Raw genomic sequence first — 20095 nt, 5'->3', positions numbered from 1 at the left:
TAACATGAACACTATAGCTGCTATTTCTTATCTATGTCCATCTGGAATTATTTTGGGACTCCCCCACTATGAAAGCATCAGCCTAACACGCATTTGCCAAATACTATTAACCCCTAAGAAATACGGAAACAAATTACAGAATGAGTCAGAAACCAGACTGAGGCCTTTGTTTTTCATGCTACTTTCTAGCCAGTTTTTTTCCCCCTAAACTGCAATTATTTCACTTAAATTAATATCTAAGAATAGCTCCCTGAATACAGCAGCTGGAGTGGTAACAGAGAAGAAGCGCACGCACGTGCTGATTCCTGACAAACACCAGCTGAAGATGTAATAAGAGGTGCTAGCTGGGTAAAGGGAGTCGGACCCGAGAGGGCACCCTCAGAGATCACTGCTAAATGAAATGGACTTGCTGGCAACACTGAACTGAAAACCCAGGGTTGGGTTTCAGAAAACATTGATCTAGCGCCCTCTAATGGTCGTGTCCGGTGCTGTCAGCTAGAGGCTGAATGAGTGAAATGAAAAGTAGCTGCTCCCCTAAATGAGCACAGAATTTGGAGAGGAAGGAAGCGACGTACGTAAACATAATACCAATTTTAAATGGTGTTTAAATATATATTGTTTAAAGGATTATATGTGAGAGGATGTCACAGAGAAAGGAGCACCTACTGTTTAATGAGTGCCTTGGGGTTGGAGATTTGTTGGATTTGATGTGGGCAGAACTGGCAAGAGGTGCTGTGTCAATCACCCGTCTGGGTTCTCAAGTCGGCTCCCCACCGCTCCTGCTCTCCTTAGTATTTCAGAAAACTGCATTTCCCAGGCTCCACTGCCCACTGGCTTGTGGTGGGTTCGGCTGCAGATGGGAGGCCCAGAGCAAGCTCCCCACACCTCTCCTCAGGCAGCATTGCTGGCTATGGCCCTGTCTCCTCCGGGGCTCCAGCTCAGGCCAGACACGTCCTCCACGACTTCAGCTTCCAGCTGGTGGTCCTGGTCCCGGGCTCTGGGAATCCCTTTGTCCTTCCAGCCCAGGGTAGGTAGAGGTTTCTGTTGATGCTAATCTTGGAGTTATGTCACCTTCCCCTATTTGGTATGTTGACTCTTCAGTTACTCAAGCAACAAATTCCTTGTATTAAAACCCCTCTGTTTGAAATCTCCAGGGATGAGTTTTGTCTGACTGCCAGGGCCCTCATTGACACGGGAGATAAGCTGCTTCTGATGGAGAAAAGGAGTATGGCTCTTGCCTGGAAAATAATGTAGGTCAAAAGCAAGATTCAGCCTATGGGAATGGAAAAGTGAAAGGCCACCTAAAAAACAACAGAAATTCTCAGGCAGGCTGAGACCGTGCTAACGAGGCAATGCCGTTCTGAGCCTGGAAAGGCCTTCGAAAAGGCTAAGGAGAGTTCTGTGCTTGTACAAATGTTTCAACCTAACACAAGGACAAAACCTTGCCCAAGAACAGATGCCACAGGGCTGAAAGGATCCCAGTCCACCTTTTTATTTTCCACCAAGTTTAAATCAGCTATTTGGGACTCTGGGGAATGACTCACCCACTCAGAATACCAGAGCTGGAAGGTGTCCTTTTCCTTCAAATTATATGCATGAGGTCACTAAAGCTTTCGTATTTAAAACACTTTGCTCAAGGTCGCACAGCTGGTAGAGCTGGAAGGAGAACCCCAGTCTCTTGATTCCAAGACCAAAGCCATTGTTACTCTATCATTTGAGCCCTTCCCGCTCCCTAAGTTTCAGTTCATTACACACAAGTTTGGTCCTTTGGTTACTTACAAGCTTATGAGCAAGTCTGAATGGGTTTGTTCCATATCAGTAACTTCTCATTCTGAACGAACAAGAGTGAGCAGGTTACTCATTCCAATGTAACCAGTTTGGAGTGATTTTTAAATAGAATAAAGTAACAGTAAAACAACAGACATTATACTGTCAAATGAAATGCAGGTAGAAGTCAGGTAGCAGAACACACACCCTTTATGAAGAGACGCACCACTTTGTATCTGGACTGGACACCGAGGTTTGGGGTAAAATAAACATTCTGAGGCACAAGCTTTAGAGACATTATCTGTTTAATAAATATGATTGTAAAAGCAATAAACAAGAGCAATTATACATTACACTACAGAGTATTTAACAAAAAAATACATCAAAAAAGTCATTTTAAAATTAGAAGTAGTTCCGACACTATAAGAAAACTTTCTTTTTCTCTTTTTAATTGGCTTCCTATAAAAATAAGTTGGCAAATGAGGGAATTTCAATGCTCAGTTGGAATCCTGGAAAACACAGAACAGCTGCCAAGTACCCCATTGCTCTCAAAGTTGCTGTTTGGAACTTCTGAAAAAAAGCAAAGCAAACCTCTGCATTTTGGACAGTGGATCCAATTAAAGATAAGGCAAAGGAGAAAATGTTGGCTGGGGAGTTCAGGGGAGAGCATGCACAGTTTGCCTTCCGGGATTTTGGAAAAACGTTGCAGTAACAGATTTGCAGCTTGCCCTGAATCTTACCTGCCATATCCATCCCTCACTACCCGTTCCTCTGGCCTCAAGCCCACCGAACTCCTCACTGTGTCTGCACCTGCTGTTAGCGAGGAGGTAGGCACTTGGGTCCCTCCCAATTGCAGGCTCTCATTACCGCCTTCTCTTTGGGATTGAGCTGGAATGGCCTACTAAGCATTTCTCAAACTTTAATGTATATCACAATCACTGGGAGAGCTTCTAAACACAGATTACTGGGCCCGAACTCCAGTGTTTCTGACTCAGTAGGTCTGGGGGTGGGGGGGCCCAAAATCTGCATTTTTAACAAGCCGGAGGTGATGCCGAAACTGCTGGTCCAGGTACTGCACTTTGAGAACCACAGAGCTGTACCATGAGACCAAGAGGTCTCCAAAAGCAGTACTTTGCTGTACTAATCTCCTACAGGCGGGAGGGAGCTCTGAGAAGAGGCACCTGAGGGCCCTGGAGATGCTGCATCTAGCACTGACCATCCCTGGTCACCTTCCGAGATGCCAGGCGTCTCATGTCCACCTCTAGTTTTAATTAGGACTTCCAAGCCCATCCTTTTCTATGTCTTCTCTCATGTTCATGCATTTATCCTCTCAACAAATGATTTTCTTAACACTTACTCGAGGCAAGGCACTGTGCTGGATAGTGTTATTCCCTTTTTCATATTTATCCAATTAAAATTAATTGAACTGCAACTCTGAGGACTCCCTGTGCTGTTCTGAGGACTCCTCTTTAGGTTTCCAAACACTTTGTCTTCCAGATTTAAGTTTGGGAGGCTTGCACGGAAGAGGATGAGTGAGGATGTTTCCCGTGGGGTAGGAAGCCCCACAGGTTGGGGATCAATTGAGCTCTACAGACAGCTGCCTCAGGAATAATCCATGTCCCCGATTCATACCGGGCGTCTTCAACCATAAAAATCTTCTGCTTGACTGACTTCTAACTGAAGCTTTGCTATTCTTCCCCTACCTACACAAGGACAGGAGTCGTCAGGGTCTTTAGGATACCCCCACTGTCCCCAGGGCCCTGTTATACCCTGTTGTTGGCCTGGGGACAAGGCCAAGAAGGAGGCTACACTCTGAGTGGTTTTTTGAAGCCACCTTCTCCTAGTATTTTGGATTAGGCTTTGTCTAGTCCATAATACTCCAAGGGCTTCTGCTGGACATACTTTTGTTTCCCTCTTTCTCTGGGTCTTCTTTCATGATTGCTCTGGGAAAACTGGGATTTCCTCCTGCTCTGAGCCAACCTGCTAGAGTCAGCTTACTCCTCCCCCTTTCTGCTTATTCCTTTTTCCTTTGCTGACACCATGATGCTCAGAGATCAGAGAGCACACGTGTAAAAAGTCGAGGATCACCCTACGTGATCACAATCCCATCCTCATGTAAGACCTCCATCTCGTCTCAGACTTTTTGACACTCTTAAACATTACATCCATGAACCTGCTTCTTCTTCTGGTTCAAATCAGTTTTATTTTACAAATATTTTCACTCCACTGTGAGAGAGGAAATACTGGGTAAGAGCAACCATCACAGGAGGAAACTGCCCTGCCACATAAGTAACACGTTCAAAACATTTCTCACAAGAATCTTCTGGAATGTGACTGCAGGAGATTTTTGTCAAGGTGTGAAAATACCACTATTCATCAGTACGCTTTCTCTTCTAAGATACAGGGCCAGGTTTGAATTGGTTTGCGTATCTCAACTCTTTCACACACATTATATGTTTTTCCAGGTGGGAAATGGGGCGGGATATTTGGGAGAGGTGGGTTCTACAGGAAGAGATCAAAAAACACAGGAAGCTGAGCCCCGCGGGGCAGGCTGCAGCTTGGTCAGGGCTATGGAGGCTGCATGCGTGGGTGTGTACAGAGCTGACAGGTCAGAAACATCCGGTGGCCAAGGCAGGGTTGGCCAAGGCTGGGCCAGTGTTTAGGGAGCGTCAGGATGAAATGTCCAGAATCTAGCAACATGTTTGGGAAGAAAAAGTAGGCGCAGTGAAGGATAACTTGGGGACTGGAAGGAAGGGATACCAAGACATCGACAGACCATGACAACACATGTGGAGAGTAGACAGATGGGAAGGTCAGAATGCAATGCAGGTAACCGGGATTCTGTTCTCCACCTAAGTTAGGGCAGGAGTTGGGAAAGCTACAAGGGGAAGCAGTCGTGATGGGAAGTGGCAAACAGGAAACACAGGTCCATTTCTGGCACGCCTGCCCCCCTCCTTCCTTCCCTATTCTGCCTGCCTACATGAACTTCAACTCGCCTCTCTGGGCCCGTGGCCTCACAGAATGGAGAAGGCAGCCTTGGGGTCGCTGCCGGCCAACAGAGCTACCCAAGATAACTCAGAAGGGAGAACGGCAACGAGGAAATAGAGAAACAGCTCAGGGTTTCAAACTCCTGTGCATGTCTGTGTGTCTTGTGAAAAGAGCCGGAGTGGCTAATCCACCCATCAGCCGGTAGTGCTAAAATAGCTGTTAAATCTAGAGCCAAGAATGTTTCCAAAAATACATGCAGATGTCCTTGGCCTGTATATGTTAGGAATTTTCTACAAACACGACCGATCAGAAAAAAGAGAGAGAAGAAAAGGGGAGGGGAGTGTTTTTCCATGAAAATAGAGCACCTATACACTGCCCCTCCGAGCATGTTCTCAAGGGACTGTCCACATGCACAGGCTTAAAGCTAAAAACCCTTGTTGTCTGTGTCTGAAGAATTAAAAAGTCCCGATGCAGTGAGTGTTTGTTTGTTTGTTTGGATTTTGATTGTTTTTTTATTTGATTTTTGTTTTGTTTGTTTTTGTTTTTACTGGCGTCCTCCATTCAAACATTTACATAGGTAGGGATTTCTTTTGTGCTTTGATTCTCAGCAACTATGGAAATACTTCCTGGCAAAATAGGAAAACAGAACAACAAAAGGAAAGAAAAAAAAAAAAAAACATAGAGTTAGTGGTCATGAAGAAGGTTGCACTTGACAAGAGCGAAATTCTTTCCTGATCAGCAGGTCGCCTGTGGCCTTTGGGGGTTTTCCTTAAATTGCAAATTGAGCCCCAGCAGATCCCCGCTTTGGCGTTGAAGGTGGAGTGGCTGGTCTTGCTCTTTGCAATCGTAGAGATGAGTCACCAGGTTGAGTAGAAGGGGAGGGAGGGAAGGGTAAAGCTACTCTCCTAAGAGAAAACGTGTAACACTTACTCATTTAACGACACTGGAAGCAGAAGGGTGTCAGAGACATTGCAACGTGCCAGGCGACGTTCCTGCCCAAGCAGGCATCGCTACTTTAACCAAGGAAACAGCGGCTGTACTTCAGACCCCGTGGAAATGCAGTTGAAAACCAAATAACCCACCCGGATGCACTTAGAAGCTTTAGAAGTAAATAGGGTGAATGCTTCTCTGGACTTGAAAACAGAAAAGCCTTTTCCTTTTTAACCCAAACCGATTACTCATTCATCACCTGTCTCGCCAACAAAAAGGAAGCACGCTGTGAATACCGGACACCAGATGTGGGGGCTGTTATTATTACCTCTGACACAAGCCAGGCACTGCATTGAAATTTCTCCTTAATACAGTCACAGAACTTCCCCATATCCATTTAAAGAGAGGGTTCTATTTCCATTAAGGTAGCAGATTAAAAATCACAGGTGAAAGCTTTCTAGGTGGTTGGGCTATCATATCAGATTGAAGCATGAATGCTTATACATAATAATTTATCCACCAGAGTTAGCAGTGCAGGGGCTAGGTAAGAACATTTACAGCTGTAACTCCTAAGGCCAGACAGGAGGAAGGGAGGAGAGAAATGGATCCCAATGGTGGCTCCATGGTTTATCTAATTTCCTGGAGAGTTTCCTCTGCAATCAATAGTAGGACTTAGCACCTCCCCTTGAGACTCTCCCGACCTAGCTGTTGGATTCCCACGCTTACTTCTCCAGCAGAGAGTGAGCGCTATTGAATTACTCAGAAATCCATTTTAAGACTTCGGGGAGGGCACAGGTGAAAAGGAGGAAGAAATCTGCCCATCTGCTCTGTAACAGCCTAACCCTCCAGTGGTCTGTCTCAGGAGGCCCCACTCCTGAGATGTTCTGCAAACTCTATGCCTCTTGCCCTCAAAATTCTCAGGTTCCCTGTTTCTTGGGGGACAGTTTTGAGATATCTACGAGATTAAAAAAAAACAAAACAGGGTGATTAGCCTGTCACCCCCCTGCGAAGGTTCTGGAACAATGTGGCTGCTGTAGCTCGTTCTGGTCATTATATACTCTGGCCCTCAAGCCCTGCCCAGCCCTCCAGGCTGCCAGAGCCAGCCTCTGGACCTGACCTTCTTGGCTATTGTCAGAGCAAATGCTCTGCTCTTGCCCATGAATATTTCGAAGCCCAATGTTTTAGCAAGAGTTTCTGCAAAAAGAGGAATAAACTCATGAGAGAGAGAGAGAGAAAAAAGGATAGGAACAAGGCTTTTTTTTTTTTTTCTCTTTCCAATAGGAGGAAGGAGGAAGCAGGGAAGGAGGCATCACAGCTGTTCTCTGAGGGTGTTAGAGCAGAGAAGGGGGTTATGTCAAGCCAGAAAGGGGTTAGAGAGAGAGTCAGCCATTGACTACTCAGGGTGAACGGCAGACGGCTACCGGGCATCATTTACCTATGAGCTGAGATTCCACCTTCTCATCTACCAGCTGGCCAGGCCGCCTGAGTTCAGTCTGAGGGACATGGGGCCTGCTTTCGGGGTGACTGACTCGACTGACCATCTCTCGTTCTTTCTCATTGTGCATCTGGGCATAAACATTAATCCCCGGGATCTTCCTAAAACATTAACAGAAACCATCACTGCTGGGCACACGGGACAAATACATCACTGACAAATGCTTCTGAACCTGTCAGGAAGAAGGGAGGCGGGAGATGTGGATGGAGGGACACGCACCTTTTAAACTTGTAGATGACGAACACGGCCAGCCCCACAAACACCACGGACAGTAGCATCAGCATGGCCGATCCACTATGGGTCGGGGTGAGGTCCACCAGCGGGGCTGAGGGAGCAAGCAGAGGCGTGGTTATGAGGAGACAGATGAGCACGCGTGACTCTGGGACGAGCTTGCACTGTGCCTCTGGGTGAACTGCGTGGGACGAACACACAAGATGCACGTCACACGGCTCGACCCGTGGATGCACCAGGGCTGGTCCCAGGCCCCAGAATGCTCCAGCAGCCCTGTTTAGGGAGTGCAGTGGAGCAATTTAAAGCACAGACTCTGGAGTCAGACTGCCTGGATTCAAGGCCTGCTCTACCACGTGCTGGCTGTGAGCTTCTGGGCCCATTACTTGACCTTCATATGCCGTCGTCTGGTGTGACAAGGGGAATAAAAGTACCTATCTCGCTGGGTTTTTGTGAAGATCAAATGAGGCGATGTATATAAAGCACAGATAACAGCACTGGACACATACATAGTAGGGCGTTTAGAGAAGTATTTGATTTTACTGCTACCACTATTATTATTTTAATCAATATTTATAATAATAGAACTATTAAATTTTCCTATACTTTAAATGCATGCTTTCCCCACCAAGCCATGCAGAAAACCAGAAAAACCACCACCAGAGATATTACTCCCTCTCACTCTGACCCCAGCAGGTGTCGTGTGAGAGAGAGGACTGGAGAATAACAGGGCATGTTTATATTTCTTGCACATAGGAAGCTGATGGCTAAGTGACTATTTTACAAGGGCCGCCGCTCCGATGCTGGAGGAGGGGTGTGCTAGCCAGCGTTGTCTTGGTAACTTGCCAAAGTCAAGACAGCTCGGCTCATGCTGGGAGGCGCCAGGCTCTCAGAGGCAGTGATTTCTCCTCTCAGACCAGACAGATGCCTTTGCATCCATGAAAGCTTCTCCCTCCCCAACTTTTTGACTTTGCTCTTCGAGTGGAGCTCATCTCTCTGCACCTCTATTCCAGTCCCTCCCCTATCTCAGGGTCAAGTCTTTTGTACTTAATGACTTTGTTTGCAATTCATTTCCACCCTCTCAAAAACTGACATTTTGCAAACAGAGCATAGCTCCAGCGTAAAAGGCAAGCCACACGTACCCCTTTGATACTGACCTTTACCTTCCATCAATTTAAGCAAAGCCTGATACCCAGAAATGCAGGCGACCTTTAAGCACCATTTTCTGCGGCTTTTCTCTGTTGAGAGCCAAGAGGGCAGCGTTCTGGTCACCCAGGTACAAACATTCAAGAATAGGTGACTGTAATGCTGATGGTTTCAGACAAGACCCAATGCTGCTTCTGCTCTGTCTGGTTTTTGAAGGATTACATCCCAGCCACTTTTCACTACTGGAAATCCTATTCTATATGCCGGTTTTGGGGAAAAACAAAAGGCAAGCCTTCTTTCTCAGAAAGCAGGCTTAGTTGTCTTAGTGGAATCAGCTTTTGGGAAGCACGAAAATGAAGCAAGCTCTGTGGTGTCCTCTCCTCTGTAAGTGAAGCAGCGCTTAGGCTGTGAAGGGTGAATGTGTGAGAAGACGGGAGGGGTCACGGAGAGAAGCACCCACGGCAAACGAGTTTTCAGCTTGAAATGGAAAAACAAAGGTCTCACTCATTCACTTGGGCAAACACAGTGCCCTCAGCAAAGGAGCCAGAAATACTTCAGAACTCACAGCACAACTGGCAGGAAGTCGTGGGGGAGAAAAGGCCTTCCCTTTGTCATAGGCACCATCACAGCTCACCTTCCGCAACGGAAGGCAGGGGATGACCTCCTCTGAGCTGACAGGAACAGCGAGGGCCTCCCTGGCTAATGTCGTTCCGAAAGACGGACCAAGCCATCTCCCCCTGCTCCCCCCACCCACATATTTTCTATATACCTCAACCCTGGGCTAATTTCAGCAAGAGCTATCAGAAATTCAAAAAGATAGTTCTGAGAATGGGGATTAAGGATAAAAGTATGGCACAAGAGGCAAATTAACACATGACAGAGTTAAAATATTATTACATTTTCAAAGGACCAGTTAGAATCATAGGTCACACACTCAGACGCTGATGACAAGCACATGCACATACATCTGCACGAGTGTGCATACATGGGTGGTGTGTGTACGGAGACATGAAGCCTCATGCACCCACCACCCTTCAACAACTCCCAACCCACAGACAATGTTATTTTATTTCTACCCCCATTCAGTCTCCACAAACCCAACACTGGATTATTTTGAAGCAAATCTCAGCTATCATATAATTTTATCTGTGACTCTAAAAGAGAAGGTCTCTCTCACCCTCCCTTTTTCTCCTGACTTGATCACAATACCGTCATCACACTGACGGAGATAATAACGGAAAGCTATTGTAAAGGTACTCTCCTAATGCAAACCCTTAATCTGACAGGAACAAAGGGAGACAGAGAGGAGCCTCAGACTGCTGGGATGGTTACAGGCAGGTTAGCCTGATCAGCTGAACTTCTAATTCCCAGCCGAATGCTCTTTCAGAATAAGCAGAGTATCAGTTTTGTGCGGCAACCAGGAAGCATACTAAGGCTGCTGGCAAGGATTGGCACCGGAAATAAATGGAAAACTAAAGAGAGGAAATTGCTCCAGCCAGGCTCTCACTGCACAGAAAGCCAGCACACACATGAACTCTCTTTATTTCCTTTCTCTTCCCTTCCTCCTCCTCCTCTCTCTCCATCACAAATTTAAATCTTTCCATTCTAAACCATTCCCACTCAAATCATCACTTGTAAACAAGCCACATTAACACTGTTAAGGAATTAGCATGTTACTTTGGGAAAAGGAGCTTCTGGATCCCAAGTTCTAAAACGTGTGTTATCTGTGCCCCCTCCCCGTCTCTGCATCACTTAGCCGCTTCTCAGTGGCAGGTGAGCAGGCAGCAGCTGTGAGAGACTGAGGACCACTGCCCTCTGGGTTCCGTGGTCGCTTGTTGATCTTTGCCCGAATATAGACGGGACGGTGATTGCTCCACACAGCCTCAGATGCACATTTGCTCAGTACTTCAGTGGGTTTGCATGTGTTTTGGTGAGGAATGAAAACTTGTGATAAAGGAGCTTTTGTTTGTTGTGTGGAATTAGCATAAATTAACCCCTCTCTGATTGCAGCCTAGACAAGGGAGAAGAGGTAAGTATTGGGTGGTTTATTTGCCACTGTTCACACACACACATGGTAAAGCACAGGCATAGCTGTACTGCAGGGGACTCGACAATCCTGTGTCTGCTGTTGCACACATCGTTTCCACAATCCTGCAGAAATGCACTGAATCATTCTATTCTGTTCATGAAGCCTGGACTGCTTATAATAATAACGATGCTTACAATAATAACCAGAGTCTTCTGGTGAAAAGTGAGTGCCAAGCAAATGGTCCCAGGTTGTGCATGAGAGAGGAATGTGAACCCAAAATTCCACATTTGGGGTGAAGGAACTGATATGGTCCCTTTTTGAAATCAGATTCCTACTCGGCTGCTTATAAGCTAAATAACAAACTGAACCTCTGTTTCCTCCTTTGCAAAACAGAGATAAAACTAGTGCTTGTTTTAGAAAGTTGTGAGAATAGAGTAAGATGGAATTTATAAAGCACTGGCCTGGTGTCTGGCACATGGGACACGCCCAGCAGTTTTAACACCATCCTGTCACTGCTATCCTATTTCTGAAAGTGTACAGAGAACAAGCCCTGAAAGATGACCAGAATTTCATGGTCAAATAATTTTGGGAAACAGTATACCTGGCCTTCCTGTCTTGAAGATTCAGTATATGAAGGTTCACAGCAGTCCTTCAGGAAAGAAATTTGTATGACTTTACCATGGAGCTTCACAGACTCATTAGAGCACAGCCCCTCTGCGGACACGGGACCTGCATGACACACCTAGGGGGCGCCGCAGCCTTACCCTGTTCTGTCATTTCCAAGTGTTAGAGTCAACAGTGTGTGGGCATCACCTGGTGAGGTCCTGCAGACACCCTCACTGCTGTCTATTCCGACTCTCATTCTGTCCAAGGGACTTCCTTGAACTTCTACCTGCTCTGTGACCCTGGGACTTTGGACTCGTACGGCATTTCAGATCCAAAAGTGCTGTCAAGAAGTCACAACAGCAGGTTCAAGTTTGCCATACCTTGATTTTATTTTTCCTCTCCTGCCTCCAAAGCGGACCCAAGCCAGCCTTTACATACATGCCTTGAATATCACAACATTCATGTTTAGCTAGACCACAGAAAGGGTTGACAGGCCTTTATGACAGAGCACCCTCACTTCGCCAATAGCCCTTCCCTCCCTTTCAAATCCAAACCCAATCATAACAGTCATAATAATGATTGCTACACCCTATTGAGATACAGCCATGATCTCAGCAGGCCAGACTGGATAGGGATGCTCAGGGGAGGCTCTAAGGACTACTGAAGCATGGTTACTGGTTTTAAACGGAAGATGAGTTTTCAGGGACATCCAGTCACAGGGAGTTGATGTCACTTGACCAAGTAATGACAACCATGGGTACCTCAAAGACCAAACTTACCACCATGACTGATAGACAGGAAGAGGAGGATGCCTTTTGGTTTTTTAGGGTGGCAAGTTAATGAGGAATCCCACTTACTATGTAAAGTATTTCTCAAAGTATAATATCCAGACCACCTGAATCAGAATCACCTGGAGAGCTTATGAAAATACAGTTTCCTAGGGTTCACTTGAGAAAAAATAGTCTCTGAGATTGAGTCCTAGAAATCTCTGTACATAACAAGCTACACAAGTTATTATTATGCATACTAGTTTGAGGGTACTGTGTGGTAAGCCCCTCCTACTGTCGCTCATAAAACATCAGTCCTTATCTTTAGAGTCTGCCTGATCTTTATACTCTCTGGGTCACCAAAACAAAACAAAACAACACACCCCTTGATTGCTAATAGTACCCAATCCTGTGATGATTCCAGGAGAATTTTCTAAACTACCTAAAAGCATCTCCAGTCTCTAAGACAGTGGTCAGCTTCATGTAGATTAATTGCATTACTGGATCAATTCTCTACTTCACTCTCTGCCCAAGCCTTGAGCAACTTGAATCTGAAGCTTATCCTACCAAGAGGTGAAATCTGTTTCTTTACCCTCTTGAGTCTGGGCTAGCAGTGGAACTTGATTTGGCAATAAAATGTAAGACAAGTGATGGTGTGTCAGTTGTGAGCTTCAGGGCCATGTGCACTTCTACTCTCTCTTGGAATCTTACCATTCCCTGGGCTTGTTCAGAGAAGCTAGCTGAAGGATGAGACACCACGTGGAGGAAAGCTTACTTATTCCAACTGAGACTCACAGCCAGTCAACCCCCAACATGAGAGCATTCCAGTCAAGATCAGTGGAGCTCCCAACCCAAGAATCCATAGCTGACTGGAGATGCCCAATGAGCATAGACAAAACCAGAAAAACTACTGAGCTGATCCACTGACTCATAAGTAACAATAAATGGTTACTGTTAAGCCACTGAATTTCAGGGTGGTTTGTTACACAGCAACAGCTTACTAATACCTTCTCTCTTCAAAACACTTCTCTTTCAGCTGGTTAAACATCTAATTAGTAATTCTTACTGTTGGGCTCTACATTATGCAATTCTTGGTATGGATTTCTGTCCCCAGTGGCAGGGTGGCAAGGGTATAAGTAAGGTGACCATACATGTTCTTTTCTAAACCAAGACACTTTAAGAATGAAAGGGAATGCTATTAAAACTTAAGCAGACACAGCAGACAGGGCCTGGCATTCTTGGTATTAGAAACTTGGTGTCTAAAAGGTAGCTTGTCCTAGATTCTTGGTATCTTCTCTGTGTTTTCTATGTGTTCTCCTGACTTACTTTCTTCCTGCCAATTTCTCTGGACTCTCTGCCTTGCCTTCTTCTCCAGGGGGAACTATACCTCCTACATCCTAATGCTTATTTCCAACCTGATACATGTTTGTACCTGTTTCTGAACTGTTCATCTGACCACTGTCCCCTGGCCATTCTCTGCCCAAGGAAGTCTAGGTTCATCCACAGGCCTGGCCAGCTCAGGCCAGTTACCCAATAGTCATGTTATGCCCTTGTATGGGCCCAGGAAATCTTAGAAAAAAATGGTGAAGGAATAATCTGTTAGATGCTGAAGAGCAACTTCGCTTCTGGTCTCTGGTATGTTTATGAAAACATCACATGCATTTAGCCGCACTGGGGAGGGGGTTACGTTTAATACGTTGGCACTTGTTATTACTTATTATTACACCATAATGGCCTAGTAACTATCAAAAACCGCTGGGGCCACGTGTCTGTGAAACAGCTTAATAATTTGTAGAGGAAAGTAATTATTTGGTGAAATAAAAACAGAAGGAAGGAGAAATACTACTGGCATGATTTTACTCACAAAAGACTTGTAAATGGTAACTGTGTAGATAATAAGGTGACCAGAGACTAAAGAGACAGAAAAACTTACTGGCTGTGGAAGAATTTCACTAGTACTAATTCCATCCCTAAATGGAAAATGTTATTGCAACAATTTATTTTACTTTACAGTTCCGAACTCCACAACCTCACAGTTTGGCATCTGCATCTATAATGATGTGGCTTAGATTATATTGTGTTTTCTAAAGTTTCTGGATTCAGGCTAAAAATTCTGCCTTCAAGTGGAAAGGGTCTTTCTCAATGTAAACTGTTGGGCAGAATTCATGATGTATCCTGACCTGGACTGAAATTCTGAGTGCCTTATCCCAACTGACATTTACTCATAACATGTCCAAAGGTAGCAACTGATGCCTGGAAATATTAATTCTCTAATATCTTGGTGATAGTATCTTTTTATTACACCCTGAAGAAGAAATTGAACAAGTCAGCAGCAGCCATGGAGGCCAAGACAGCAAAAGATAAGTTTTATTAAAACCCACACATACCCTTGACAAAGGACAGGTTTCCTAAACACAATAGCTTACACAAGACAACTGCCAGACAGACAGGAGGGGTTGAGAGCAGTTTCCGGGTATTAAAAAAGTTTTTTTTTTTAATTAAACCTGAGATTTGAGGCTCTTCCTCTGAGAAGTATTAACCTTTCACATTTTTTATCATCAGAAAACTCCAGAAGGGCAGTGACCCCCCCTGGAAAGTGAAGGGTAGAAGAGTACCTTGATTCTCTAACAGGTGCAGAAATACAGCGAGATGCGGATGTACCATTTTCTGCTCACACTACCAGATTAATAACACCTAGATAATATCATTTGTTTAACTTTCATAAAACTCATGGCTCTTCAATTACATCTGCCACTAACATTCTCGTTCACACTTTAATCATTTTTCAACCGCTTCCTGGCCACGGCTCTTGGCTGGCCTCTGCCATTCATCTAGATTATGGATAGCATATATCCCCCATTCAGAGACAGGCTTCATTTTTCCCCTACTCCTACTGTCGTCTACCCATTCTGCCAACTAAGTTGGCTCCAACTATGCCGAGGAATTAGATTTTAATGTTTATTACTGATTTCCTCCCACACTTAATATCAAGGGCTCTTCTTTTTTAACGCATGCCTCTGTTTTAGTGGATGCCCTGAGATGTAAATCAGATTTACCGCTGGAGATAGATGTATAATGTTCCTTGTTAGGCAGATGGATTTCTGTCTGTAGAATGTTCTATAAAAGTAGTTGTTGAGACTGGTGAAAGGTCTGGCTGCGTAAGTATCACTTGGGGAACTCGGTAAAAATGCCGATTCCTGGATATCCCTCCTTGGGATTCTGATCCAGGTGTGCACAGTGAAGCCTGAAGAATCTCTGCTTTTAGGACACTCCCTTGGTAACTGTGATGTATAGTCACACTTAAGAACAACCGCTTTAGAGCAGGGATTATTACCTACATGGGTTATAAAGAGATTACCCAACCACAGAACAGGGTGACATGTACCCCAAATGTTTTGAGGGAACCAGTCAGCACCAGCTCTTCTAGCCCCCCTGTTAGAAGTCCTACCACCCAAGTTTTAGTTTATTTCCCTAATAAATAATTCCTGTGAACTGCAAAAAACAAACAAACCCTAAGTGCTGTTGTGTGTAATTTTGGATGACTCCATCTAGTTAGGTGTTGTGTTCTCAGATAACATGTAGTGTTGCCTTTTGCTTCTCAGTCTTTAACTTCTACCCTCGTGGTTGCTCTCATCTATTCTAGCAAAATAGAATCAACATGTTTTTAAGCTGCTTACCCCACCCCTCCACTCCCACTCCCAAATATAAATACAATCTCTGAATTTACTCATTACATGGGCCATCATAGGAACAAAGATACAGAGTTTGATGTAGCTTGAAATATCTGTACCAGCAATGAGGGCTTTAATTTATCACCTATCAGCAGATTCCCTTCACCAGGTAATCTACTAAAAGGTGGTAAGTTAGAGCTCACAGGTTTTTAATTTTGTCTTTAATTGAAGGATAGTCAGTTTACAGTGCTGCATCAATTTCTGGTGTACAGCATAATGTTTCAGTCATACAGATACATACATGTATTTCTTTTAATATTCCTTTTCATTGCAGGTTACTATAAGATATTGAACATAGTTCCCTGTACTATACAGTAGAAAGCTGTTGTTCATCTATTTTAGATACTAAAGCTCACAGTTTAAAGCACAATCTGGTCCTGGTCTTCTCACCTGAGTGTCAACCTCTTATTTCCAGCTTCTGATTAAGGTTTTTCATTTGTATGTTTTATGACACCAAATCCAACATAACCATGAGATTTCTCTTCTTGGCAACTAAAAAAGAGGCTCCTATTCTTAGGTTTCCAACTCTGTATACTAAATTCCCATCTCTTGCTACCTGGGTTGAAAAATTCTTGTAAAATGGGTAAATACTTTGTGCAAAGAGAAAGGATTTATTGACTGTTGCTCAAACCTATTGTCTCAAAAAAAATCCTTTTGTCTGCTCCTTTTTCCCTTTTCCACATATATCAGACTTCGTAATCTTAAGCACGCATCAATGAGAGTTTTCTCACAGCATGCATGCATGATGGACAAAGCCTATCATACAAATGACGTATCAAATCACGGCGTATTTGCTTTCCCTGAGTTGTACCCCTCTCTCCTCTGCTCAGAATTTTACCTTCAGTAAATATACCAATTAGGAATATTCGAGGGTGTGCCTAGATGCCCCAACCCACGTCAAACAAGCATCACTTTACATATAAACCATACAGTGCCACCTGGCTGTGTTTCTGCTCAATACAGCCCCTCAATGGGGCAAGTTCATTTTCTCTCCTTTTGGTGAACTCCTATTCAACATTAAGGCTCATTTTTATTGAACCTTCTGCATGGGATATTTTTCATCCTCTTCATTTAGAATTAGGAAAGCCTCCTGTAGCTAGTACTTGGGGGTCAGGTCTGGCCGGTGGACTGAGTGAGGGTCCTGGTTCATCTCATATCCCCAGATGAACCACAGTTTTAAAGGAATCACTGCAAAGTGAGGAAGAGAGTCGTGTGGGACGTAAGATGGTGAATCTGAAATGGACTCATGCCCCTGAATAAGTTCCAAGTTACTAGGAGCAATGAGAAAACTACTGGCCTTTTAGGGATATTTTCTTAACAGCTCAGGTTTGTTCTACCCCTAGTCCCCACAGAGACCAAGGGCTCCACGACAGGTTCCGAGCCTTCCTGAGTCTTGCTGGAAAACCTCTCCCTGAATTATCTGAGTATCACATATCCCTATGTTATAGCTCAATCAATCAATCAGTCAATTAATGAGAGCTAGGGTAAAAGCATGGACAAAAGAGAAGTCAAGGGAGATGGCACAAAGGATGTGAAGATGGTCTGGGTTGTTTGATAAGGTAAGAATAGCGCAATCGAAGGTGTGAGACCCTGAGCTCTGTCAGGGAGTGAGGTTGTTCTCTGATACTAGAAACAACATCAGCGACCAGAGCAGTAAAATCAGGGACACTACGTTAAACCTGCTTCAGTCTCTTTCAGGAGCATCCCTCTGGCCAGTCCCTCTCCCACCGTCTCTAGGACCTCCTGTTCTGGGGCACAGAACTCTAATTTTCCTTCAGTCTACCCATTCCCCACAACATGTATAACCACAATTATCATACATCTTAAAAGGATACCTGACACACAGCAAGCACAGAGATCGGTTTTCTCTGGATGCTCACTGGGTAAATGAATGCAAGGCTCCACTCACCAGTTATTTGGAAAGAAGTAGAATGTCATGCAGATAGGTTCACAGTTGAATAAACTGAATCCAAACGTTAACCGAAAGAATGGAATTTTGAACGTCTCTACAGGTTATAAATTAATTACATATCTAATTATTTATATATATATATAATTACATATAATTATTTATAAAATAATTATAAAATTATTTATAGAGCACATGATATGGGCAAGTTTTCTGCTAGGTACAGTGATGGAGACAATGTAAAGTATGGTGAACTGTGTCTGTAGGAAATTTAATAGGAGACATGATGATGATAATGATGATGATGATGATGATGATGATGAGACAGAGAAGGATGGAAAAGTCCATGTGAGTTTTGATGAGGTAAAGGTCTCTGGAAAGACACCATGCAAATGTGGGCATTGAGCTGAGTCTTAAAACACAAAGAGACTTAAGAGATGTAGAAAAGTAGAGAAGGGGGAGAAATAATCCAATCAGGGATGCCACGAGCAAAAGTACACTTTAGTCAAAGCACCAATCTTTCCAGTCCAGCCCCCAGCTTGACTAATTTCTAATCCTTTTGTCTGCTAAGCAGGGCTGCCAGCTGCCACGAGGTCCTAAAAGCCAAAAAGAGCTGCTCTGGCTGTGGCCCTCCCTTTAATTTTTCATCCTCTTCTTATTCTCATACAATCTGAAATCTTTCCTTTCTATATGAAGGTTTCAGAAACATAGCTGTCAGGAGTGGTTAGACCCTCAAGAGAAATTGCACAGGAACTGAGAAGCACAGGAAGAGCTAAGAACAGAACAAGGACAGCGTTCAAAGTTTAGCTCAGCTTAGATACCAAAGTTAATGAATTCCCAAATAGAACACATGGGGGAAACAAATGAAATCCAGTCTCTAATGACATCCAGGTATCTGGAAATGCTTACCCTGTGTTCCCATAAAAGCAAACAGGGAAATGAATTTGAAAAACAAAATAAGGCTAGTAAATTCCTGAAAGGAGACAGTTCTTTTTCCTCGGAGACAAACCCAATTATGCATTGCCTCTCCCACCAGCAACATCCTCTGGCTCAAACATTTTTAAAAGAAGGTTGCTGAACATCTGCTGAGCAATTAATGGAATGCAGCAGCATGCTGGAATGGTCCCTGGGAAGGTATTAGCAATCCTGCTTATGAGACATGAAATGTTGCGAACAGTGGTCTTTTTCCCCTTTTTTTAAATTGTATTTTAATTTTCTCCTCCCTGCAGCAGGGATGAGAGGAAGGGAAAAGCAGTTGAGGTGGAAGTTCTGCATCAAATTCTCTCCTCACTGTTTCTTCTTTCCCCCAGCTATCTCCCTCCTTCTCTTCTTAGCCATCCTGAGATGAATGAAACATGTTAATTTCAACTTAATAAAAGAAATGGCCACTGTTTCCATCCACTTATCCCCTACTCAACGTGCCAAGTTCTCTGTGTGTGAAAGGAGAATTCCTTCCACTGTCCTGGTAACATAGTCTACTACCCTGTTCTTACAGTTTAAAAAAAAAAGATCAGGTAGTTAGAGCTAACTTAGGAACAACCTCAAATGGGAAACTGATCTCTCGTCACAATTACTGAAGAGTGCCAGCCTTAACACAAGCTTTGCCTTTTGTATATGAAAGACTGGCTGAATTTGCAGCAAAGTGGATGGACCTGGAGACCGTCATTCTAAGTGAAGTAAGCCAGAAAGAGAAAGAAAAATACTGTATGATATCACTTATTTGTGGTCTCAAAAATAGGACACAAATGAACTTATTTACAAAGCAGAGACAGACTCACAGACATAGAAAACAAACTTACGGTTACCAGGGAAGAAAGGGTGTGAGGAGGGATAAATTGGGAGCTGGGGATTTGCAGATACTAACTACTATATATAAAATAAAATAGATAAACAACAAGGTCCTACTGTATAGCTCAGGGAGCTATATTCATAACCTACAATATAACCTGTAATAACCTATAATGAAAAAAAGAATATGAAAAGGAATGTGTATATATATATATATAACTGAATATGATGTACACCAGAAATTAACACAACATTGTGAATCAACTATACTTCAATAGATAAAGAAAGAAAAACTGGCTGAGAGTGATTCTGCACCTGTGGATACTGCCAGTTTTAATACCATTATGACAAGCATGGCTAAAATCAATACAGTCAAAGTTTCCAAGACTCAGTTATCATGTAAGCCCGTGGCATTCTCTTCCTTTCCTCTTCAAATTGGAGTTGATTATCTACATGTAAGTCTACGTTTACTCCAGTCACTGAGCCAGTCATCACAGGAAGGTCAATAACGCCAGGTGATCAGATTTCAAATTACACCCCCAAAAGGCCCTACTATCAGACTGAACAGAGAAGAACCCGAAACAGCCCCCAAAATTGGAAGCCAAAGAATTTTCTCACTTTCTCCAAATTGGCTCAGTCTGAGTTTGGGCTTTTGGCTCAAAATGCAGTTTTATTTTGTTCCCCTGGGAACTTTGCATAGTACATATCAAC

At 43.8% G+C, this 20095-nt stretch overlaps 1 protein-coding gene across 7 annotated transcripts in view; it reads right to left on the bottom strand.

Moving 5' to 3' along the window:
- Nucleotides 1-2064: 2064 nt before the first annotated feature.
- SORCS1 (sortilin related VPS10 domain containing receptor 1) overlaps nt 2065-20095 on the bottom strand; it is a 474344-nt gene continuing 456313 nt past the window's right edge. For 4 of the 7 annotated variants that reach the window (XM_032490975.1, XM_032490973.1, XM_032490971.1 and 1 more), the window contains 3 exons: nt 7400-7505; nt 7121-7281; nt 5236-5381 (listed from right to left, as the gene is read on the bottom strand). In XM_032490975.1, coding sequence (XP_032346866.1) covers nt 5317-5381; nt 7121-7281; nt 7400-7505 — 332 coding nt within the window. In that variant the 3' untranslated portion in view covers nt 5236-5316. Of the gene's footprint in view, nt 5661-7120; nt 7282-7399; nt 7506-20095 lie in introns of all 7 variants that reach the window. The other 3 variants (XM_006187863.2, XM_032490974.1, XM_032490972.1) reach the window with 3 other exon arrangements.

The sequence above is a fragment of the Camelus ferus genome, chromosome 11, assembly GCF_009834535.1.
Source record: "Camelus ferus isolate YT-003-E chromosome 11, BCGSAC_Cfer_1.0, whole genome shotgun sequence".
Lineage (NCBI taxonomy): Eukaryota > Metazoa > Chordata > Mammalia > Artiodactyla > Camelidae > Camelus > Camelus ferus.
The sequence above is the reverse complement of the archived record's forward strand: the minus strand, read 5'-3'. Positions and strand labels throughout refer to the sequence as shown.